The sequence below is a fragment of the Ranitomeya variabilis genome, chromosome 1, assembly GCF_051348905.1.
Source record: "Ranitomeya variabilis isolate aRanVar5 chromosome 1, aRanVar5.hap1, whole genome shotgun sequence".
Lineage (NCBI taxonomy): Eukaryota > Metazoa > Chordata > Amphibia > Anura > Dendrobatidae > Ranitomeya > Ranitomeya variabilis.
The window spans coordinates 822,943,210-822,969,921 of NC_135232.1; the positions used below are offsets into that span (position 1 = coordinate 822,943,210).

The 26,712-nt window shown below is 42.4% G+C and overlaps 1 protein-coding gene across 6 annotated transcripts in view; it reads left to right on the forward strand.

The window, feature by feature from the left end:
* Nucleotides 1-26,712, forward strand: part of EPHA5 (EPH receptor A5) — a 604,949-nt gene that overhangs the window by 160,390 nt on the left and 417,847 nt on the right. For all 6 annotated transcript variants that reach the window (XM_077275159.1, XM_077275141.1, XM_077275149.1 and 3 more), the window contains exon 3: nt 16,073-16,736. In XM_077275159.1, the coding sequence (XP_077131274.1) occupies nt 16,073-16,736 (664 nt within the window). The remainder of the gene's footprint in view (nt 1-16,072; nt 16,737-26,712) is intronic.

Here is a 26,712-nt window from a genome sequence, read left to right on the forward strand (position 1 = left end):
CACCGTCAATACTTGTGGGGGGCAACTATACCTTTTGGGGTTCATTCCTCTGGAGGCAAGTGAGGTCTTTATTTTCTCTGCAGTACTAGTTAGCTCTTAGGCTGGTGCGTGGCGTCTAGAACCAACGTAGGCACGCTCCCTGGCTATCTCTAGTTGCGTTTGTCAGGCGTAGGGCAGCGGTCAGCCCAGGTTCCATCACCCTAGAGCTCGTCCGATATTTTGTATTACTTTGCTTGTCCCTTGCTATCCCTAGCCATTGGGATTCATGACAGGCAACACCAGGGAGGGGCAGACACCGTTAGTAGGCCCTAACCACCAATTTTTAAAAACACAGCACTTAATGAGAGCCAGAAGGTTGAAGCTCAGCTTTATTCAGTTGAGGGCAACACCAGGGAGGGGCAGACACCGTTAGTAGGCCCTAACCACCATTTTGTTTTTTAAAAAACACTTAATGAGAGCCAGAAGGTTGAAGCTCAGCTGTATTCAGTGGAGGACAACACCAGGCAGGGGCAGACACCGTTAGTAGGCCCTAACCACCAATTTTTAAAAACACAGCACTTAATGAGAGCCAGAAGGTTGAAGCTCAGCTTTATTCAGTTGAGGGCAACACCAGGGAGGGGCAGACACCGTTAGTAGGCCCTAACCACCATTTTGTTTTTTAAAAAACACTTAATGAGAGCCAGAAGGTTGAAGCTCAGCTGTATTCAGTGGAGGACAACACCAGGCAGGGGCAGACACCGTTAGTAGGCCCTAACCACCATTTTTTAAAAACACAGCACTTAATGAGAGCAAGAAGGTTGAAGCTCAGCTGTATTCAGTTGAGGACAACACCAGGGAGGTGCAGACACCGTTAGTAGGCCCTAACCACCAATTTTTAAAAACACAGCACTTAATGAGAGCCAGAAGGTTGAAGCTCAGCTGTATTCAGTTGAGGGCAACACCAGGGAGGGGCAGACACCGTTAGTAGGCCCTAACCACCATTTTGTTTTTTAAAAAACACTTAATGAGAGCCAGAAGGTTGAAGCTCAGCTGTATTCAGTTGAGGACAACACCAGGGAGGGGCAGACACCGTTAGTAGGCCGTAACCAAAGTTGAAGGCCAAATGCAGTTTAATATCTGATACTATAGGCCGAAAGCCAGAAGGTTGAAGCACAGCTTTATTCAGTTGAGGGCAACACCAGGGAGGGGCAGACACCGTTAGTAGGCCCTAACCACCATTTTTTAAAAACACAGCACTTAATGAGAGCAAGAAGGTTGAAGCTCAGCTGTATTCAGTTGAGGACAACACCAGGGAGGTGCAGACACCGTTAGTAGGCCCTAACCACCAATTTTTAAAAACACAGCACTTAATGAGAGCAAGAAGGTTGAAGCTCAGCTGTATTCAGTTGAGGACAACACCAGGGAGGTGCAGACACCGTTAGTAGGCCCTAACCACCAATTTTTAAAAACACAGCACTTAATGAGAGCCAGAAGGTTGAAGCTCAGCTGTATTCAGTTGAGGGCAACACCAGGGAGGGGCAGACACCGTTAGTAGGCCCTAACCACCATTTTGTTTTTTAAAAAACACTTAATGAGAGCCAGAAGGTTGAAGCTCAGCTGTATTCAGTTGAGGACAACACCAGGGAGGGGCAGACACCGTTAGTAGGCCGTAACCAAAGTTGAAGGCCAAATGCAGTTTAATATCTGATACTATAGGCCGAAAGCCAGAAGGTTGAAGCACAGCTTTATTCAGTTGCAGCTTCTTTGCAATAATATAAAGAAGACGCGACAGGACAACACTCGGTGGATGCCATATCTGTGTTTTCAATGGAAAAAAACCTTTCAGTTAACTACTTGCAGGAGAAAGTTTTTGTAGCTGGTGGCCAATTTTGGTACTGTACCAGTTTTTGGTTGTATGTGTTTTTGTTTTTAATGTTAAAATGTATGCATTTGATATCTCTCCAGTATTTTCTTTATTATAAGCAAAATACTTATTTTTATATTTTCTGATGTTTTATACCGGAGTGTTCCTCGGGACACGCTTATAAACTTGATAATTGGTTCCAGGGGTACACGGGCAGCAGTGATCTGGTCAGTGGAGGCCTAGTGGAAGGAGGGACCGCAGACAGGCTTCGAAGGCCTAACATAATAAAATGGGCTGGCTGTAGGCACTGTAAAATAGGTTCCAGGGGTACATGGGCAGCAGTGGTCTGGTCAGTGGAGGCCTAGTGGAAGGAGGGACCGCAGACAGGCTTCGAAGGCCTAACATGATAAAATGGGCTGGCTGTAGGCACTTTATAATTGGTTCCAGGGGTACACGGGCAGCAGTGGTCTGGTCAGTGGAGGCCTAGTGGAAGGAGGGACCGCAGACAGGCTTCGAAGGCCTAACATAATAAAATGGGCTGGCTGTAGGCACTGTAAAATAGGTTCCAGGGGTACACGGGCAGCAGTGGTGTGATCAACGGAGGCCTAGTGGAAGGAGGGACCGCAGACAGGCTTCGGAGGCCTAACACAATAAAATGGGCTGGCTGTAGGCAATTTAAAATTGGTTCCAGGGGTACACGGGCAGCAGTGGTCTGGTCAGTGGAGGCCTAGTGGAAGGAGGGACCGCAGACAGGCTTCGAAGGCCTAACATAATAAAATGGGCTGGCTGTAGGCACTTTATAATTGGTTCCAGGGGTACACGGGCAGCAGTGGTCTGGTCAGTGGAGGCCTAGTGGAAGGAGGGACCGCAGACAGGCTTCGAAGGCCTAACATAATAAAATGGGCTGGCTGTAGGCACTTTATAATTGGTTCCAAGGGTACACGGGCAGCAGTGGTCTGGTCAGTGGAGGCCTAGTGGAAGGAGGGACCGCAGACAGGCTTCGAAGGCCTAACATAATAAAATGGGCTGGCTGTAGGCACTTTAAAATAGGTTCCAGGGGTACACGGGCAGCAGTGGTCTGGTCAGTGGAGGCCTAGTGGAAGGAGGGACCGCAGACAGGCTTCGAAGGCCTAACATAATAAAATGGGCTGGCTGTAGGCACTTTAAAATAGGTTCCAGGGGTACACGGGCAGCAGTGGTCTGGTCAGTGGAGGCCTAGTGGAAGGAAGGACCGCAGACAGGCTTCGAAGGCCTAACATGATAAAATGGGCTGGCTGTAGGCACTGTAAAATAGGTTCCAGGGGTACACGGGCAGCAGTGGTGTGGTCAACGGAGGCCAATTGTAATGAGTGTCTGCCAGTTAGTAGTCAAAAAACAACAAATAAATGTGAATGTCTCGCATTAAAACAAAGACACTAAAGGGTGCAATCATTAGGTTCAGGGGTGGGATCCTCTGCGTTGTTTCAGACCTACTAATTTAGCGCAAAGTATTTACTGTGGTAAATAGAGGACACTGCCCCTGACTATGTTATGTACCATCATACATGTCAACACAATGGCATTGTCAGTGGCAGGTATGGAAGGATGTCAGCGCATAGACTAAACATTGGTGGAAGTGTGAGAGATAACTGTGGAAGTGGTAGAGCAATGTTTGACCTGGGGGTGGGTGAACTCTCTTGTGGCCGGCGGTACAGGCCCAGGGCCCCTCATGTTACAACAGTGTGTCTGACGTTGGGTGCGCACCACCACCGCCAGAGACACTTCATTGTACTATGAGGGACCCAGTACCAATGCCGTCGACCAAAAGCGAGCACACCCACCTCTTCAGGCAAACAGCTGTCTCACGGGTGCTTGCGACAAGTCGCGATACCACGGCCCCGTGTGGGGAGTTTGGCCATTTAGGGAGGTGTAAACATGTCATATGCTGGACAATCAGCTGCAGAAAATTAGACATTAGAAAAGTAATTCACAGTAGTCCACAGACAAGAGCTTTTCATAGGAAAGCTAGGTGTCGGCCGGGCAAGGTGGGGCAAAAGATTTTGAAATCCAGTTGTGGTTCATTTTAATGAATGTTTGATCGTCAACATTTTGGGTAGCCAGACGAGTCCTTTTTTCGGTTAATATTGAACCTGCAGCACTGAATACTCTTTCTGATAGGACACTTGCTGCCGGGCAAGCAAGCTCCTGCAATGCATATTCTGCCAATTCTGGCCAGGTGTCTAATTTTGAGGCCCAGTAATCAAATGGGAATGACGGTTGAGGGAGAACATCGATAAGGGATGAAAAATAGTTAGTAACCATACTGGACAAATGTTGTCTCCTGTCACTTTCAATTGATGCAGCAGTACCTGTCCTGTCTGCGGTCATAGCAAAATCACTCCACAACCTGGTCAGAAAACCCCTTTGTCCAACGCCACTTCTGATGTGTGCACCCCTAACACTACTAATCTGCTGCCCCCTGGAGCTCGTGTGATAACGATCACGTGCGCTGTGTGCTGGGAATGCCTGAAGCAAACGGTCAACAAGAGTTGATTGTTTGGTTGCTAATATTAGTTCCAAGTTCTCATGTGGCATAATATTTTGCAATTTGCCTTTATAGCGTGGATCAAGGAGGCAGGCCAACCAGTAATCGTCATCGTTCATCATTTTCGTTATGCGTGTGTCCCTTTTTAGGATACGTAAGGCATAATCCGCCATGTGGGCCAAAGTTCCAGTTGTCAAATCTCCGGTTGTGATTGGTTGAGGGGCAGTTTCAGGCAAATCTACGTCACTTGTGTCCCTCAAAAAACCAGAACCCGGCCTTGCCACGCAACCAATTTCCAGTGCCCCCGGGAAAGCTTCCGCATTAAAAATATACTCATCCCCATCATCCTCCTCGTCCTCCACCTCCTCTTCGCCAGCTACCTCGTCCTGTACACTGCCCTGACCAGACAATGGCTGACTGTCATCAAGGCTTTCCTCTTCCTCTGGTGCAGACGCCTGCTCCTTTATGTGCGTCAAACTTTGCATCAGCAGACGCATTAGGGGGATGCTCATGCTTATTACGGCGTTGTCTGCACTAACCAGCCGTGTGCATTCCTCAAAACACTGAAGGACTTGACACATGTCTTGTATCTTGGACCACTGCACACCAGACAACTCCATGTCTGCCATCCTACTGCCTGCCCGTGTATGTGTATCCTCCCACAAAAACATAACAGCCCGCCTCTGTTGGCACAGTCTGATTAGGCAATGCTGGGGAAGGTTCAAAGACCGCTGATAGGTCTGCATACGGCTGGAGTGTACAGGCGAACAACGGATATGTGAGCAAAGTCCACGCACTTTGAGGAGCAGGTTGGAGAACCCAGGATAAGTTTTCAATAAGCACTGCACCACCAGGTTTAAGGTGTGAGCCAGGCAAGGAATGTGTTTCAGTTGGGAAAGGGAGATGGCAGCCATGAAATTCCTTCCGTTATCACTCACTACCTTGCCTGCCTCAAGATCTACTGTGCCCAGCCACGACTGCGTTTCTTGTTGCAAGAACTCGGACAGAACTTCCGCGGTGTGTCTGTTGGCGCCCAAACACTTCATAGCCAATACAGCCTGCTGATGCTTGCCAGTAGCTGGCCCATAATGGGACAACTGGTGTGCAACAGTGTCATCTGCCGATGGAGTGGTTGGCCGACTGTGGTCTGTGGAAGAGCTGTAGCTTCTACAGGAGGACGAGGAGGAGGAGGTGGTGCGAACGCCTACAGCCAACTGTTTCCTAGACCGTGGGCTAGGCACAACTGTCCCGAAATTGATGTCCCCTGAGGACCCTGCATCCACCACATTCACCCAGTGTGCCGTGATGGACACATAACGTCCCTGGCCATGCCTACTGGTCCATGCATCTGTAGTCAGGTGCACCTTTGTACTCACAGATTGCCTGAGTGCATGGACGATGCGCTGTTTAACATGCTGGTGCAGGGCCGGGATGGCTTTTCTGGAAAAAAAGTGTCGACTGGGTAGCTCGTATCGTGGTTCAGCGTACTCCATCAGGGCTTTGAAAGCTTCGCTTTCAACTAACCGGTAGGGCATCATCTCTAACGATATTAGTCTAGCTATGTGGGCGTTAAAACCCTGTGTATGCGGATGCGAGGATAAGTATTTCCTTTTTCTAACCAGAGTCTCATGTAGTGTGAGCTGAACTGGAGAGATGGAGATCGTGGAACTTGCGGGTGTGCCGGTGGACATGGCAGACTGCGAGACGGTTGGAGATGGTATTGTTTCCGCCGGTGACCTAGATGCAATATTTCCTCCTACAAAACTGGTGATTCCCTGACCCTGAGTGCTTTTGGCTGGCAAAGAAACCTGCACAGATACTGCCGGTGGTGCGGAAAATGGTGGCCTTACAGTGACGGAAGGGATGTTGCGTTGCTGACTAGCTTCATTGGCCGAGGGTGCTACAACCTTAAGGGACGTTTGGTAGTTAGTCCAGGCTTGAAAATGCATGGTGGTTAAGTGTCTATGCATGCAACTAGTATTGAGACATTTCAGATTCTGACCTCTGCTTAAGCTAGTTGAACATTTTTGACAGATGACTTTGCGCTGATCAATTGGATGTTGTTTAAAAAAATGCCAGACTGCACTCTTCCTAGCATCGGATCCCTTTTCAGGTATTGCAGACTGAGCTTTAACCGGATGGCCACGCTGTCCTCCAACAGGTTTTGGCTTTGACACGCGTTTTGGGCCAGATACGGGCCCGGCAGATGGAACCTGTTGCGATGTTGATGCCTGCTGCGGCCCCTCCTCCACCTCCGCTTCTGAACTACTGCCGCCTGCACCCTGTTCCCCCAATGGCTGCCAATCGGGGTCAATAACTGGGTCATATATTAACTCCTCTTCGAGCTCGTGTGCAACTTCGTCTGTGTCACTGTGTCGGTCGGTGGTATAGCGTTCGTGGCGGGGCAACATAGTCTCATCAGGGTCTGATTGTGGATCAGTACCCTGAGAGGGCAATGTGGTGGTCTGAGTCAAAGGAGCAGCATAGTACTCTGGCTGTGGCTGTGCATCAGTGCACTCCATGTCAGAATCAACTTGTAATGGGCATGGCCTGTTAAGTGTTTCACTTTGTAAGCCAGGGACGGTATGTGTAAAGAGCTCCATGGAGTAACCCGTTGTGTCGCCTGCTGCATCCTTCTCTCTTGTTGTAGTTTTTGCTGAAGAGGACAAGGAAGCGACTTGTCCCTGACCGTGGACATCCACAAGCAACGCGCTGCTTTTACATTTACCAGTTTCAGAAGAGGAGGCAAAAGAGCTAGAGGCTGAGTCTGCAATGTAAGCCAAAACTTGCTGTTGCTGCTCCGCCTTTAAAAGCGGTTTTCCTACTCCCAGAAAAGAGAGCGTTCGAGGCCTTGTGTAGCCAGACGACGAAACTGGCTCCACAGCTCCAGACTTACGTGGAATATTTTTATCCCCACGACCACCTGATGCTCCACTACCACTACCATCATTACCAGCTGACAATGAACGCCCACGGCCACGACCTCTTGCACCAGACTTCCTCATTGTTTTAAAAACTTAACCAAAGTAACTTTATTTGTTGCTGTCAAACAACTTACACGGTAAGCTATAACTTCAGTATGATTTCAATATCCCTTAACAGGTTGGTGAGACCACAAGGAAAATCAGGCACAATGTTACACACTCTGTTTTCTGTGGCACAAAATCACAGAGATGCCACACACGCAGGACTGTCACTCAAGCACAAATGTCAATATTAATCTCCCACCTTTTTTTTTTTTTCCCTCAGGGAGACTTTAGAAACCAAATAAGATATATTGTTTTTTTCAGGGACAATTTAGAAACCAAATAATAATAAAAAAAAAAAAGCTTTCTATGGCCCAGTGCCCACTGAGTGAGAGATGGCGCGCACAGGAGTCAGGATCAGGAGTGGCACACAAGCCCTGAGGACAGTATTAATCTCCCACTGATGGATGTAGTGTTTTTTTTTTCAGGTAGATTTTAGAACCCAAATCAAGCAAAAAAATAAATAGGCTTTCTATGGCCCACTGAGTGAGAGATGGCGCGCACAGGAGTCAGGATCAGGAGTGGCACACAAGCCCTGAGGACAGTATTAATCTCCCACTGATGGATGTAGTGTTTTTTTTTTTCAGGTAGATTTTAGAACCCAAATCAAGCAAAAAAATAAATAGGCTTTCTATGGCCCACTGAGTGAGAGATGGCGCTCACAGGAGTCAGGATCAGGAGTGGCACACAAGCCCTGAGGACAGTATTAATCTCCCACTGATGGATGTAGTGATTTTTTTTTCAGGTAGATTTTAGAACCCAAATCAAGCAAAAAAATAAATAGGCTTTCTATGGCCCACTGAGTGAGAGATAGCGCGCACAGGAGTCAGGATCAGGAGTGGCACACAAGCCCTGAGGACAGTATTAATCTCCCACTGATGGATGTAGTGTTTTTTTTGTTCAGGTAGATTTTAGAACCCAAATCAAGCAAAAAAATAAATAGGCTTTCTATGGCCCACTGAGTGAGAGATGGCGCTCACAGGAGTCAGGATCAGGAGTGGCACACAAGCCCTGAGGACAGTATTAATCTCCCACTGATGGATGTAGTGGTTTTTTTTTTCAGGTAGATTTTAGAACCCAAATCAAGCAAAAAAATAAATAGGCTTTCTATGGCCCACTGAGTGAGAGATGGCGCTCACAGGAGTCAGGATCAGGAGTGGCACACAAGCCCTGAGGACAGTATTAATCTCCCACTGATGGATGTAGTGTTTTTTTTGTTCAGGTAGATTTTAGAACCCAAATCAAGCAAAAAAATAAATAGGCTTTCTATGGCCCACTGAGTGAGAGATGGCACTCACAGGAGTCAGGATCAGGAGTGGCAAACAAGCCCTGAGGACAGTATTAATCTCCCACTGATGGATGTAGTGTTTTTTTTTTTCAGGTAGATTTTAGAACCCAAATCAAGCAAAAAAATAAATAGGCTTTCTATGGCCCACTGAGTGAGAGATGGCGCGCACAGGAGTCAGGATCAGGAGTGGCACACAAGCCCTGAGGACAGTATTAATCTCCCACTGATGGATGTAGTGTTTTTTTTTTCAGGTAGATTTTAGAACCCAAATCAAGCAAAAAAATAAATAGGCTTTCTATGGCCCACTGAGTGAGAGATGGCGCGCACAGGAGTCAGGATCAGGAGTGGCACACAAGCCCTGAGGACAGTATTACTCTCCCACTGATGGATGTAGTGATTTTTTTTTCAGTTAGATTTTAGAACCCAAATCAAGCAAAAAAATAAATAGGCTTTCTATGGCCCACTGAGTGAGAGATGGCGCTCACAGGAGTCAGGATCAGGAGTGGCACACAAGCCCTGAGGACAGTATTAATCTCCCACTGATGGATGTAGTGGTTTTTTTTTTCAGTTAGATTTTAGAACCCAAATCAAGCAAAAAAATAAATAGGCTTTCTATGGCCCACTGAGTGAGAGATGGCGCGCACAGGAGTCAGGATCAGGAGTGGCACACAAGCCCTGAGGACAGTATTAATCTCCCACTGATGGATGTAGTGTTTTTTTTGTTCAGGTAGATTTTAGAACCCAAATCAAGCAAAAAAATAAATAGGCTTTCTATGGCCCACTGAGTGAGAGATGGCGCTCACAGGAGTCAGGATCAGGAGTGGCACACAAGCCCTGAGGACAGTATTAATCTCCCACTGATGGATGTAGTGTTTTTTTTTTTCAGGTAGATTTTAGAACCCAAATCAAGCAAAAAAATAAATAGGCTTTCTATGGCCCACTGAGTGAGAGATGGCACTCACAGGAGTCAGGATCAGGAGTGGCAAACAAGCCCTGAGGACAGTATTAATCTCCCACTGATGGATGTAGTGTTTTTTTTTTTCAGGTAGATTTTAGAACCCAAATCAAGCAAAAAAATAAATAGGCTTTCTATGGCCCACTGAGTGAGAGATGGCGCGCACAGGAGTCAGGATCAGGAGTGGCACACAAGCCCTGAGGACAGTATTAATCTCCCACTGATGGATGTAGTGTTTTTTTTTCAGGTAGATTTTAGAACCCAAATCAAGCAAAAAAATAAATAGGCTTTCTATGGCCCACTGAGTGAGAGATGGCGCGCACAGGAGTCAGGATCAGGAGTGGCACACAAGCCCTGAGGACAGTATTACTCTCCCACTGATGGATGTAGTGATTTTTTTTTCAGTTAGATTTTAGAACCCAAATCAAGCAAAAAAATAAATAGGCTTTCTATGGCCCACTGAGTGAGAGATGGCGCTCACAGGAGTCAGGATCAGGAGTGGCACACAAGCCCTGAGGAAAGTATTAATCTCCCACTGATGGATGTAGTGTTTTTTTTTTTCAGTTAGATTTTAGAACCCAAATCAAGCAAAAAAATAAATAGGCTTTCTATGGCCCACTGAGTGAGAGATGGCGCGCACAGGAGTCAGGATCAGGAGTGGCACACAAGCCCTGAGGACAATATTAATCTCCCACTGATTGATGTAGTGTTTTTTTTTCAGGTAGATTTTAGAACCCAAATCAAGCAAAAAAATAAATAGGCTTTCTATGGCCCACTGAGTGAGAGATGGTGCACACAGGGATGGCACACACACGGATGGCACTCTAGCAGAAATGCAAATCTTAATCTCCCACAAAAAAAAAACAAAAAAAAAACAGGGACTGTCCTACAATTACTATCTCCCTGCAGTAATCTCAGCCAGGTATGGCAGGCAGCAATAGGAGTGGACTGATGCACAAATTAAATAAAAAGTGTGGACAAACAAAAAAGATAGCTGTGCAGAAAGGAAGGAACAAGAGGATATGTGCTTTGAAAAAAGCAGTTGTTTTCCACAGTGGCGTACACACAGCAATACAGCTATCACGGAGCCTTCTAGGGCAGCCCAATGAGCTACAGCGCTGAGAGAAAAAAAAATGTAGCTTCCACAGTCCCTGCACACCGAAGGTGGTGTTGGACAGTGGAAATCGCTACAGCACAAGCGGTTTGGTGGTTAGTGGACCCTGCCTAACGCTATCCCTGCTTCTGACGAAGCGGCAGCAACCTCTCCCTAAGCTCAGAGCAGCAGCAGTGAGATGGCGGTCGGCGGGAACGCCCCTTTATAGCCCCTGTGACGCCGCAGACAGCAAGCCAATCACTGCAATGCCCTTCTCTAAGATGGTGGGGACCAGGACCTATGTCATCACGCTGCCCACACTCTGCGTTCACCTTCATTGGCTGTGAAATGGCGCTTTTCGCGTCATTGAAACGCGACTTTGGCGCGAAAGTCGCGTACCGCATGGCCGACAAGCACAGGGGTCGGATCGGGTTTCATGAGACGCCGACTTAGCCAAAAGTCGGCGACTTTTGAAAATGAACGACCCGTTTCGCTCAACCCTAGTCACGATTAATGGTTGTCCCTTAATGGAACCCCATGTGCCCATTCTTTTGGATATAATAGTAAGATGGCTATTTTTTTGTACCTATCCCTAATGAGGATTTCATAAAGGAACATGTATGCCTCTGATTGAAAACTAGAGACACGTATTTGAATAGAAAAGAAATATGGTATTTGAATATTCTCTTCTAGAAGAAAATATTGCAACAGAAAATGTTTCTGTACCTATGGAGCCCCTTATTTGTGATTTTTTTTAGGGTACCGTCACACAGTGCAATTTTGATCGCTACGACGGTACGATTCGTGACGTTCTAGCGATATCGTTACGATATCGCAGTGTCTGACACGCAGCAGCGATCAGGGATCCTGCTGAGAATCGTACGTCGTAGCAGATCGTTTGGAACTTTCTTTCGTCGCTTGATCACCCGCTGACATCGCTGGATCGTTGTGTGTGACAGCGATCCAGCGATGCGTTCGCTGGTAACCAGGGTAAACATCGGGTAACTAAGCGCAGGGCCACACTTAGTAACCCGATGTTTACCGTGGTTACCAGCGTAAAAGTAAAAAAAACCAAACCGTACATGCTCACCATCTGATGTCCGTCCGGTCCCTTGCCGTCCGCTTCCCGCTCTGACTGTCTGCCGGCCGGAAAGTGAGAGCAGATCACAGCGGTGACGTCACCGCTGCACTCTGCTCTCACTGTACGGCCGGATCTGTCAGAGCAGGAAGCGGACGGCAAGGGACCGGACGGACATCAGATGGTGAGCATGTACGGTTTGTTTTTTTTTACTTTTACGCTGGTAACCACGGTAAACATCGGGTTACTAAGCGCGGCCCTGCGCTTAGTTACCCGATGTTTACCCTGGTTACCCGGGGACTTCGGCATCGCTCCAGCGCCGTGATTGCAACGTGTGACCGCAGTCTACGACGCTGGAGCGATAATCATACGATCGCTGCGACGTCACGGATCGTGCCGTCGTAGCGATCAAAATTGCACTGTGTGACGGTACCCTTAGTCACTTTTTTTTTCTTTTGTGGACATTGTTGACTCTTTAATTAAAATGGCTCACATGGTTCACGAATTTTGTACAAAATGTTCTTTATTTTTGTTTTTTTCACATTTTAGCAATAAAATATCACATTTTTCTAAAATAGCTGGGGTATGTAAAATAACTTTAGGTGGAACAAGAGTAGATTTACGACAAAATTTTAGACTTTTTGCAAAAGTCTAAAATGATGAATTAGGCGAAAACATCTGGACGCTCTAAACAGCGGTAAACTAAAAAAAAACAATCAGACTATCAGGAAAAAAAGTGATTTTAAAAATGAGCAACTGGAAAAAGGAAAAAAAGGTGCAAGATGCCCAAAACAGGCACAATTGCAATACTGAGTCAGGCCCATGGAGTTTGAAAAATCATGTACACTGGGACTGCAATATAAGCCTGTATGGCACTGGGGCTGCAATATGCATGAGATCTTAATCCACCAAGCAACAGTAATCCCAAGTAGAACATAGAAAAAAAATATTTTTAATACCAAATGCTGCAATAGTAGGATTCTCTGTGAATTATTTAGATGTTTTGATTTCTCAAAGACGTTCCTACTGTTTTAATGTCCCCCAGTACAGCACTTTTCTCACCAACTGAAAGTATAATTTAATGAGTGCGAATAAAAGAACACTCTAATTACCCTAACCCATAAAAGGTACATTGTTGGTTTAGAAATTATAATTGGCCTATTGTAGTGGGACAAATGGGAATTGATAAGTCATATTAGAAGTGAGTGATAGCATCTGGTCTACTAACCATCATTTTCCATTTTGCTACATTTCCATTCTAAAGTGAAGTGAGCTTGTTCCTGTTTTCTGTGGCAGCTTTTCAAGAATTTTTGTGTCCCACTGTGAAGATTAATTGCTCTCTAAACAGACTTTCTATAGAGTCCACCTGTCCAGTACTGTTATGGAGCTTTGCAATCTGACATATGAGTTTGCTTTTCTCAAAAAATGGAGGGAGGACCTTGCATGCCTCATTGGAACCACAAAATTACTATGTAATATTTATTTAACTTACAAGGTTCCTTTCAAGATTCTGAGAAGAATTTTCATTCATTTTTTTCAGGAAAACTGACCCATCATTTTATATATAAAACTAAATTTATAATGTGTCAGAACTGGCATTGCCTCTCAAATTTCTTTTGGCTGCGGTAATCACAGATCACCATTGGTGGTCAGCTACTTTACCGATCTAGAATAATTGGGTAATAACTAATATTCAAAGGTCAGCAAGGAATGATATCTTTCAATCTTCAAATGGAGGCTATATGAATGAAATCTGACATAAAAGAAAAGAGTTACATGTGCATATGTAGGCAAAATATAATAGAAAATCCTTAAGATACAAAACCTCGCCATATGCAGACAGATAGTACTATATTTCCTCATAGATTGTAAGCTTGCGAGCAGGGCCCTCATTCCTCTTGGTATATGTTTTATGTGATTAGAGTTATTTTATCTTTTATTATCTGTTCAAGTCCTCTCTAAAATAAGTGCTGTGGAATATGTTGGCGCTATAGAAATAAAAGAAATAAAATTATTATTATTTATTACTTAATGACCATACAACACTTTGCAAATATCTTTCCCATATCTTTTCTTCACATTGTGGTAGGTTATCTGAAAGGACAGTGTTGATACCATCATCTTGCATTTACATTTATTAAGTGTATATATATATATATATATATATATATATATATATATATATATATATATATATATATAAACTATAATCATGTTGATAACTGTGCATGGTTTTCTTGAGCATATCTAATCTTGAATAACTATATATATAACTGCTCATTCATTGTACTAATTGCCAGCTCTTCTTCCCCTCCTCTTACACTTACTGTTGGGGCTACTCAGCATTCAGTCTCAGTTCCCTTACTCTTTGTACCATCTCTATGCTGATGACACCCAATTATCACCGATATCACCTCTGTATTGCAACAAAGCACCAGTGATTGTCTTTCTGCTGTTGCTAACTTCATGTCATCCCACTAACACTGAATCTGTCAAAAATTTAACTCCTTGTGTTCCCCCTCTATTAACCTATTTAAGCCTGAAATTACCATTTAAATCTGTGGTTGTGCCATAGCTTCCAAGCAGCATACTCACTGTCTTGAGGTTATATTTGATTTGGATCTTTCATTCATTCCTTATATCCAATCACTCACTTGCTCATGCCACTTGCACCACAAAAAAATCTCTAAACCTTTTCTTACTTTTGACTTTGCAAAAACTCTCAATGTTGCTCTGATTCATTCTTGCCTGAACTACTGCAACGTACGGCCAATTCGCTTTCCCCTTACTAAACTCTCCCCTCTCCAATCTATCCTGACTGCAGCAGTTAGGGTCATGTTTCTGTCCAACCTCTACACTGATGCCACCACCCTTTGCAAATCAATGCACTTGTTTCCCATTCTCTACAGGGTCCAGTATAAACTTAGCACTCTTACCAACACAGCTGTCCACAGTTCTGTACCACCCTCATCTCTCTGTCTACCACCCTACCGATCATCTCCATTCCACAAAATACCTAAGACTAAAATCCTCTATAATCCGAAACTACCACTCCTGACTCCAAGACTTTTGTCATGCTGCACCAGTTTTCTAGAATGTACTACCCCATGCGATCCGGTTACTTGCCAGTAGCCATTGCTTTAAGCATGCCCTAAAAACACATTTCTTTAGACTGGCCCATCACTTCAATAATCTAACTATTCCCTGTTCTCCCTTCCATGTATTCAATAGCACTTTTTATCTGTACTTGTATACATACTTGCTGATGACTGGTTATTGCAGCATTATTTGAATGACATTTATTATACCGATGGCTGGACCTTACATCGCAAGCACTTTTATTTTTAACTCTTGTGTTGCCCCTATTTCCTCATCGATTGTAAGCTTGCAATATGGGCCCTTGTTGTTCTTGGTATGTGCTGAACTATGTTTTACTCTGTAATGTCTCATCTTTTTTATACAAGTTCCCTCTGAATCATACGGTGATGTGAAATATGTTGGCGCTATAGAAATAAAAATTATATATATATAATATATACAGTATATATATATACATATAAATGACAAAAAAAGGAAGCAGCACACCATTAATTTAGTGCAAACTTGAAGAAGGCCCACACACAGTGCCGAAACATCATACAGATGGCCATTAAAACAGCTTTTTTGCACTAAATTAATGCTGCGCTTCTTCCTTATTTTGTCTACTATAAGTACTGGTATGTACCTTTGAAGCCCTGCACCCACCTATTGCTATTTTTTCAGGTGCTATTCTTTTCTTTCATATATATATATATATATATATATATATATATATATATATATATATATATACACATAATACTTTCTTTTTAGAAATTTTGGATGTCTGACCAATGACCGTTCAATAATTTTATGTCACTGGGGGCTTCCTGTTTCCTTTAAAAAAAAATGTTAGAGAAAAGAGTGCACAAGCATCTTGGATGTCGGTATGTCCAATGTTTTGCTGCTTTGGAGGATAATCTGCAACTAGAAGGGTATGGCAGTTGCTTATTAGCCTCTAGTGATTGAAATGCATATGCAGGCTTGACACAGCATGCATAGTTATGGTGGAGTTGAAAAGCAATAGCTGTCTTGTGTATGGCAAGAATAAAGCCCATTTGACTGATGGTAATTATAATACATCTTCAAATATAAGACCTACACATTTTGCTATAATAAATAAAATTTACATGCATTTATACTTATTTGTGAAGTAATGTCTAATTTGGATTTTTTTTTTCCTGCAGTGGGAAGAAATTGGTGAGGTTGATGAGAACTATGCTCCAATACATACATATCAAGTATGCAAAGTCATGGAACAGAATCAGAACAACTGGCTCCTGACAAGTTGGATCTCAAATGAAGGAGCATCAAGAATCTTCATTGAGCTCAAATTTACACTCCGGGATTGCAACAGTCTTCCAGGAGGACTTGGTACTTGTAAAGAAACATTCAATGTATATTATTTTGAATCAAATGAAGAAGACAGCAGGAATATAAGGGAAAATCAGTATATTAAAATTGATACTATTGCAGCTGATGAGAGCTTCACAGAATTGGACTTGGGTGATAGAGTCATGAAGCTAAACACAGAGGTAAGAGATGTTGGACCATTGACGAAGAAAGGTTTCTATCTTGCCTTCCAAGATGTAGGAGCATGTATTGCCTTAGTCTCTGTCCGTGTGTACTACAAGAAATGTCCCTCAGTAGTACGTAACTTAGCACTTTTCCAAGATACTATAACTGGAGCGGATTCATCCCAACTTTTGGAAGTATCAGGAGTGTGTGTCAACAATTCAGTGACAGAAGAAGCTCCAAAAATGCACTGCAGTGCTGAGGGAGAATGGCTGGTTCCAATTGGAAAATGTATGTGTAAAGAGGGTTATGAGGAAAAGAACAATACTTGTCAAGGTAAGAATTTATTCCAAATTGAAATAATAATAAGCTCAAAATACCAAGAACACTCAAAAATTGCTGCAAAAAATTGTCTTCAGGTAGGGTAAACCTCTAAAAGAAGATGGCAGATATGCACAGACAATTGAAATGTGGTTCACAAATTTTGGTGTAAATAAGGGATGGGTTTCTGAAAGAGGTTGTTATATCATGAGGTTACACTGTATGTAATAACCTCTATTGCACAAATTGCAGGAGAATGTAATTTCACATTTACAGGCTAAACCAGTAGTTACCAAATGTAGAATATGTTACATTAAAGAGATTTGTCATATTTTAGAAAATCCCAGTCCCTGGGCACAGTTTGTTATTAAAAGATGTTCTCTACTCACCATCCCCAGATTTACCACTTAGTTTCTGCTACTGGTGTCTTTTAATGGCTGCAGCACTGACGTCACGCAACAGCATGGCAATTAGCTATTATTGAGGTCAGCGACTTTGAGCAAGACTTGCCACCTACACAAACAGATCCGTTGAGCTTACTGATTGGCTGCTGTGCTCTTGATGTGAAATCAGCTTTGCAGCCAAAATCAGATATCGAGAGCCGGGGCAGATACTCAGCCCTGGACCAGGGGATGGGGAGTAAAAAATGTTTTTTTTTATAACAAACTGCAGCCCAGGGTGAGTTTTCTGAATAAGGAGAAGAATACACAAAATACCATCTGCGTGAATCTCAATTTAATTGTGCATTTTGCTGTAACGTCACATTTTATGGAACTAAGAAGCTTATTACATTTGCTTCCAGATCAATGATTCTCGACTTCACTCTTTGTAAACAGGTCAGATATTAATTATATATGCTCCAGCAGAAGTCGGTTAATCAGGGTGACAGATTCAGCTATCCACTTGTTGATTTTGAATTTATTTTGATTCAGTAATGCTAATAAAATACGTCCAGCTTGATAATGCAGTGTAATGGACCTGAGAGCAGTGATCTGACATATTTAACGTCTTCCTTGTGGACTTTATAATTATTTTGATGAAACTAGTAATGAATATTCACCTTCTGATTTTATCAGTACTAAAAGCAACTCAAAAAGAGTCTAAAATAATTACCTGTCTATAATTCAACTTGTCTTTTGAGACTCTGTGGTTTACTGCTATTGTATACATGATATGTTCACCTTCCTGCGCACCTAAAAAATAATTTACAGTCCTGTGCATGTTGACTTGCAATTAGTGTTGAGCGATACCGTCCGATACTTTAAAGTATCGGTATCGGATAGTATCGGCCAATACCCGAAAAGTATCGGATATCGCCGATACTGATACCCGATACCAATACAAGTCAATGGGACACCAAGTATCGGAAGGTATCCTGATGGTTCCCAGGGTCTGAAGGAGAGGAAACTCTCCTTCAGGCCCTGGGATCCATATTACTGTGTAAAATAAAGAATTAAAATAAAAAATATTGATATAGTCACCTCTCCTGAGGCCCCTGCACCTCACCGCTGTTAACTGGCAGCCTTCTTTGCTTAAAATGAGCGCGTTTAGGGCCTTCCATGACGTCACGGCTTCTGATTGGTCGCGTGCCGCTCATGTGAAAGCCAGGCGACCAATCACAAGCCGTTACGTCATTCTCAGGTCCTAAATTCCTAGAATTAGGAATTTAGGACCTGAGAATGACGTCACGGCTTGTGATTGGTCGCGTGGCAGTCACATGAGCGGCACGCGACCAATCAGAAACCGTGACGTCATGGAAGGTGCTGAACGTGCTCATTTTAAGCAAAGCAGACTGCCGGTTACTACCAGGGCGCGTCAGAGGGTGAGTATATCCCTATTTTTTATTTTAATTCTTTATTTTTTACATGGATATGGATCCCAGGGCCTGAAGGAGAGTTTCCTCTCCTTCAGACCCTGGGAACCATACACTGGGAACTTCTGATTCCGATTCCCGATACCACAAAAGTATCGGATCTCGGTATCGGAATTCCGATACCGCAAGTATCGGCCGATACCCGATACTTGCGGTATCGGAATGCTCAACACTACTTGCGATACATTGCCAGCTTATAAGATGTAAGAGGTTTATCCAGTTTCTCAAACAGGAGAACTTGGGTAGTCTGGTTACAAGTAAGCTGAGCAGCAGTACTCAATATCAAGCAGCAGCAGAAAAAGCAATCAAGACTTTAGGGTGTATAACAAAGAGATAAAATCCTGTGATGCAAATATATTATTAACCCCCCCTAATAAATCACTTAATAGACCACATCTAAAATATGAGATGAAAGAAACACTCCCATCAAAAATTGTATACTCTTAATGTGTTGCAATCATCATATTATATAGTTATGTGTACTTATAATTGCTCAATTTGTCTTTCTACCCAGCATATTCTTCTCTTTGTAGAAACAGGAAGTATCTTGTTCCTGCTGTATCATTCCCTTCTTCAACTCCTGACCCAGCTACTCCTCCCCCCAGGGAGTTTTTGCAGTGACTGATGAGTCATGCAGAGAAAATTGACCTCCTGTTTCTACATAGAGCTTAGAAGGATATAGCTAGTGAGTTATAAATCATGTGATATCGTAGACCTAATGAAACACAGAAGAATCAGCTGAGTAGTAAGGCAAAATGAGCAATTGTAAGTACACAGTGCTATATAAAATGATGAGTGCAATATATTAAAATGATAAACATTTAGATATGAGTGCTTCTTTAACCCCTTAATCCCATATGATGTACTATCCCATCAAGGTGACCTGGGACTTAATTCCCAGTGACGGGATAGTACATCATAAGCGATCGCCCGCGCTCACGGGGTGAGCGCGGCCGATCGCGGCCGGGTGTCAGCTGACTATCACAGCTGACATCCAGCACTATGTGCCAGGAGCGGTCATGGACCGCCCCCGGCACATTAACCCCCGGCACACTGCGATCAAACATGATCGCAGTGTTACGGTGGTATAGGGAAGCATCGCGCAGGGAGGGGGCTCCCTGCGGGCTTCCCTGAGACCCTCAGAGCAACATGATGTGATCGCGTTGCTCCGAGTGTCTTTTACCTCCTCTCCCTGCAGGCCCTGGATCCAAAATTGCCGCGGGGCTGAATCCGGGTCCTGCAGGGAGGTGGCTTACCAAGCGCCTTCTCACAGCAGGCGCTGGTAAGCCTGCAGCGCTGTAAGTCAGATCGGTGATCTGACAGAGTACTGTGCAAACTGTCAGATCAGCGATCTGTGATGTCCCCACTGGGACAAAGTAAAACAGTAAAAAAAAAAATTTCCACATGCGTAAAAAAAAAATCCTAAATAAAAAAAAAATTTCAACTCATCCCACAAAAAACAAGACCTCAAATGACTCTGTGGACCAAAATATGGAAAAATTATAGGTCTCAAAATGTGTCTTTTAGTGTGTGACAGCTGCCTATCATAAAAATACGCTATAAAAAACGCTATAAAAGTAAATCAAACCCCCCTTCATCACCCCCTTAGTTAGGGAAAAATAATAAAATAAAAAAATGTATTTATTTCCATTTTCCCATTAGGGTTAGGGTTAGGGTTAGGGCTAGGGTTAGGGTTAGGGCTAGGGTTAGGGCTAGGGTTACAGCTAGGGTTAAGGTAAGGGCTAGGATTAGGGTTAGGGTTAGAGCTAGGGTTAGGGTTAGAGCTAGGGTTAAGGTTAGGGCTAGGGTTAGGTTTGGGGCTAGGGTTGGGGCTAAAGTTAGGGTTGGGGCTAAACTAGGATTAGGGCTAAAGTTAGGGTTAGGGTTGGGGCTAAAAATAGGGTTAGGGTTTGGATTACATTTACGGTTGGGATTAGGGTTGGGATTAGAGTTATGGGTGTGTCAGGGTTAGGGGTGTGGTTAGGGTTACCATTGGGATTAGGTTTAGGGGTGTGTTTGGATTAGGGTTTCAGTTAGAATTGGGGAGTTTCCACTGTTTAGGCACATCAGAGGCTCTCCAAACGCGACATGGCGTCCGATCTCAATTCCAGCCAATTCTGCGTTGAAAAAGTAAAACAGTGCTCCTTCCCTTCCAAGCTCTCCCGTGCGCCCAAACAGGGGTTTACCCAAACATATGGGGTATCAGCATACTCAGGACAAATTGGACAACTTTTGTGGTCCAAGTTCTCTTGTTACCCTTGGGAAAATAAAAATTTAGGGGGCTAAAAATCATTTTTGTGGGAAAAAAAGATTTTTTATTTTCACGGCTCTGCGTTGTAAACTGTAGTGAAACACTTGGGGGTTCAAAGTTCTCACAACACATCTAAATAAGTTCCTTGGGAGGTCTAGTTTCCAATATGGGGTCACTTATGGGGTTTTCTACTGTTTGGGTACATCAGGGGCTCTGCAAATTCAACGTGAGACCTGCAGACCAATCCATCTAAGTCTGCATTCCAAATGGCGCTCCTTCCCTTCCGAGCTCTGCCATGCGCCCAAACAGTGGTTCCCCCCACATATGGGGTATCAGCGTACTCAGCACAAATTGGACAACAACTTTTGAGGTCCATTTTCTCCTGTTACCCTTGTGAAAATACAAAACTGGGGGCTAAAAAATAATTTTTGTGGAAATTGTTTTTTTTTCACGGCTCTGCGTTATAAACTGTAGTGAAACACTTGGGGGTTCAAAGTTCTCACAACACATCTAGATAAGTTCCTTGGGAGGAATATGGGTCACTTGTGGGGGGTTTTAATGTTTAGGCACATCAGGGGCTCTCCAAACGCGACATGGTGTCCCATCTCAATTCCAGTCAATTTTGCATTGAAAAGTCAAATGACGCTCCTTCCCTTCCGAGCTCTGCCATGTGCCCAAACAGTCATTTCCCCCCAAATATTGGGTATCAGCATACTCAGGACAAATTGCACAACAACTTTTGCGGTCCAATTTCTTCTCTTACCCTTGGGAAAATAAAAAATTGGGGGCGAAAAGATCATTTTTGTAAAAAAATATGATTTTTTATTTTTACGGCTCTCCATTATAAACTTCTGTGAAGCACTTGGTGGGTCAAAGTGCTCACCACACATCTAGATAAGTTCCTTGGGAGGTCTAGTTTCCAATATGGGTCACTTGTGGGGGGTTTTAATGTTTAGGCACATCAGGGGCTCTCCAAACACAACATGGTGTCCCATCTCAATTCCAGTCAATTTTGCATTGAAAAGTCAAATGACGCTCCTTCCCTTCCGAGCTCTGCCATGTGCCCAAACAGTCATTTCCCCCCAAATATTGGGTATCAGCATACTCAGGACAAATTGCACAACAACTTTTGCGGTCCAATTTCTTCTCTTACCCTTGGGAAAATAAAAAATTGGGGGCGAAAAGATCATTTTTGTAAAAAAATATGATTTTTTATTTTTACGGCTCTCCATTATAAACTTCTGTGAAGCACTTGGTGGGTCAAAGTGCTCACCACACATCTAGATAAGTTCCTTACGGGGCCTACTTTCCAAAATGGTGTCACTTGTGGGGGGTTTCAATGTTTAGGCACATCAGGGGCTCTCCAAACGCAACATGGCGTCCCATCTTAATTCCAGTTAATTTTGCATTGAAAAGTCAAATGGCGCTCCTTCCCTTCCGAGCTCTGCCATGTGCCCAAACAGTGGTTTACCCCCACATATGGGGTATTGGCATACTCAGGACAAATTGCACAACAACTTTTGTGGTCCAATGTCTTCTCTTACCCTTGGGAAAATAAATAATTGGGGGCGAAAAGATCATTTTTGTGAAAAAATATGATTTTTTATTTTTACGGCTCTGCATTATAAACGTCTGTGAAGCACTTGGTGGGTCAAAGTGCTCACCACACATCTAGGTAAGGTTCTTAGGGGGTCTACGTTCCAAAATGTTGTCACTTGTGGGGGGTTTCAATGTTTAGGCACATCAGGGGCTCTTCTTAAAATCTGTAAATATCAGTAAGAATTAATGAAAAAAATCTGCATGACAAATACCTACATAACAGATGAATATCAGATGAAACTTACTTCCAATATATTTGCAAGGTTTAATTCATCTTTGACATTGTCTTGGATTTCCTGTGTAAATCTGCAATTGTGCTAAGGCCAAGCCTTTGTTTTAATGTCTGCCTGCCAATATTTTACATTGCAAAATATTGGTAAGGTCATATACAGAACAAACTCCTACCTACATTGTAGAAATATGGTGGATGTATGTACAATTGAGCCAAAAGGTTCCTTTCAAATGTTCGATTTTAATAAGATTTAACTTTTTGGCTACCCTCTCTTTGCATGTTGCATTTGAGTATATAGTGGTAATAAAGGAATTTAACTGACAGCAAGATAGTTTACCAGAGTAAGAAGTGGCTTACAAAGTTGCCTACACATCTTAGATACTGTTCGGTTGACAGATATGTTCCCCAACTCATCCATATATATAAATGCTCAGCTTGGTTCAGCACTTATGTGTATACTAAGGGGAGAGCAGAGTAAGCCAATGCTTGACTCAACTGACCACACCATCTGCCTGAAGAACAAAAAGGTCAAACAATTAAATTAAAATCACCCATCCTTATTACCACCAACATTATCTGCCTGTGAAGAATTGGGAAGGCCCTCGTACACATTAAATGGTTGGCTTATCACGCCAAAACTGTCTGGTTTGTTTACTTTCATCTAATTGCCTTAGAAATGTCTAATGCTCTGGATGATCCAGAGAATTGGCATAGACACAATTCTCCTAGTATGTATCTGATTTCCATGACACTTCTTTTGCGTTTTTTTTTAAACTGACTGGGAACTACTGACACTAATAGGAAACTGACTCTTGCTGCTGTATGTGTGTCTGCAATTTACTGACCATGTGACTTCAAAATTTAGACCGTTTCATCAAAGCAATTACAGTTCTTGGGTAAATTGCTTTGATAAGTGAAAAAAATAATGTACAAAAATGTTGACATTTTTGGTGTTTTCACACTGGTTGTTCCAGACCCATCAAAATGACGAGTGCTTGAGTTAGACGGGGTTGGAAACGAGTGTGAAGCCTAAGGTCGTCTAATTTGTGATGAGTTATGCACACCTTTCACCAGAAATCTTACTTTCATCCCTGACTGGAGTAAGATTGTGATGAGGCTCACAGAGGTACATATCTCTCATCCCACTCTCTTGATTTATTAAGAGGCTTGTGCATTTCTTAAAAAATCAGGAACTTCTGACTTCAACGTGTCCCTTCATCAAGGATGATGTTTGTCACATCAAACTTATTGAATTCAGGCCTTAGTGTTCCAGACCATGATATAGCAAAAGTGTGAAATTTCAACTATATATATTTTTTTTCTGAATAGTTGCATAGTTAAAACTATTCCAGACTAGAAGTATAGTCCATATGTTTCGATCTATCATAGTCAATACCATGGAATTATAAGGTACTTTTTTTTATATAATGCATCCAAATATTTCATACAATTTATGTCAAAATATCATTCATTACTTTAAGCTGTTATCAATATTTAGTATTAAGAAATATCAATGTGTATAGTAAATACACCACTAGTTCGAAAATATATTCATTTTATTCATGTGTCTTTAATAGTTTATCCTTATCAATTGCATGAACATAAATTCCAAATTTTTCACATTGTTAAATTCAACTAGAAGCTCTGAATTCACTGCATAGCTCTGACTGTTATATGGAAAGACAAGGGTTATGGTAAGAGATAGCAGTAAAGGTTTTTTTCCACTCTCTGAGTATATTCTAAAAGAAAAAAAAACTTGATGAAATAAGACCCTCTTGAATTTCCTAGGTTTTGAAGATGAGTACCCTTTTCTTTTATTCATTTACAGTATGGTAATAACCCTTATTTAAAAGAGAAATCTGTGATAATAATAGAGAGATAAATTTATAGTAAGAAATTATTTGATTATGATAATAAAAGGTTCTGAAAATGAATCCATACATACTGTTCTTAGGTATGCAAACATATACTCTTAAAATTGAATAATTATGCTATTGACTTCTATTGCAAAAATTGAGTAAATCTTAATGAATGTGTTTTTTATTAGACAGTAGCATATAATCCTACAGTTGTTTGACATTAGAAAATGTTATCTTTTAAGCATGCATTAAATAAAAATAATGAACTGAAAACGGTCCAGATCCAGTGCAAGCCGCTGTTGACTCCAAAAACTTTGCCCTTTTTGGAAGTCACAGCACCGCTACAGTTTGTAATTGGCTGCAGTGGTCAAGTGACTAGAAGAGGGCATAATCGGATGTCTCTCTATTGCTGCTTCACAATCCAAATTAGGCAGACACTTTTTCCACAGCTGCCACAGATATCTGATGTGGGCTACACTACATCTGCACAAGTATTCAAAGTTCAGCATGGCTCATTTATGGCTTATTTTAATCAATCCATGTCTAAAAAATACATGGATAAAAAGATAAAAGATAAAAAGGTATTCCTGACACTTCAGATAAAAACATATACCAAAAGTCACACTATGACATACATTACACCCAAAAGAAAGCATACTTTGTGTATACTGTAATTTGAATTTGTTGTTTTTTTGTTCTGTTTTTTTTGTTTGCTTTTTTGACAAAAGCAATACTCAAAAATAGATGCTAAAAAGATGATCAAAATAAAAGAAAACCTTTTTCATCCTATAATCTTATTTAACGACTTATTTTCTCTAGGGTTAGGATTGATGTAGCAATCTTCAGAGTATCATGAAATAAATCTCCAGTATAGAGCAAAGGGGTCAACATGGCTGTTGCAAGGGGCACTAGATAAAAGTCCAATATAAAATACCTTATCTCGTATCGTTGTGAAGTGTGCAATAATTAATCAGTTGAGAAATATGAGATATACAATGCCAAGCATTTAAAAAATTATATTTTAGAGTTTTATCACCTTTGCTAAGACATGTGCTCTAAAGTGATTTTAACAATGTCATAATCGTTGAACGTCTGCTTTGAAAATATTTTCAGCAGCAAAACAGTCATCAGAGAAACCACCATTTTTTGTATTACAGTATTGTCTGAGGTAGAATTATTTTCATCATCTTGGGTTTCCCAGTTCACTTACTAGCTCATAAAGTTGAATTGCTCCATTAGAGTGAAATTTACCAGTGAAGTCTATTACATAAGACACCGCGAGCCTGAGCAGCTGTGTCATGGTAATGTTCAATCCTGGAAGGGCTTACAGTGAATTACCCCATTACTTGTCAATAAGGGCCTAATTCAAAATCTTAGCTGCACCATATTTTATGTGTGTACTGCTTTACCTGAATTTCACCCTTGCACAATGTATACAGATATGTTTGGTATAATTTATAATATAATGCAGTTATCAAAGAAAGGAAAAAAAACTGCACAAAAAGGAAAATAGAAAATAGAACTTTTATAATTAGAAAAAACACATACTCATTTGAAAAAGGGTGCTGTGTTGTGAATTTGGATTCTGGGCTCCCCCGGTGGCTACTGGTGGAATTGAACTTGTGACATCATCTTCCCTGTTCACCTGTTCTGATTAGATCTGGGTGTCGCTATATAACCTGGCTTCTCTGTTAGATGCTTGCCGGTCAACAATGTTATCAGAAGCCTCTCTGTGCTTGTTCCTGCTCCCAGACATCTACTAGATAAGTTGGACATTCGTCCATGTTTTGTTTTTGTATTTTGGTTCCAGTTCACAGCTGCAGTTTCGTTACTGTGTCTGGAAAGCTCTTGTTGATCAGGAATTGCCACTCTGGTATTATGAGTTAATGCCAGAGTCCTAAAGTAATTTCTGGATGTGTTTTGTTAGGGTTTTCTACTGACCATGAAAGTATGCTTTCTGTCTTCTGCTATCTAGAAAGCGGACCTCAAATTTGCTAAAACTATTTTCCTGCTGCGTTTGTTGTTTCATCTCATATCACCGCCAATATATGTGGGGGGCTTCTGTCTCCTTTTTGGGCATTTCTCTAGAGGTGAGTCAGGTCTTATATTTCCCTCTGCTAGCATTATTTAGTTCTCCGGCCGGCGCTGGGCATATAGGGATAAAAAGTAGGACATGC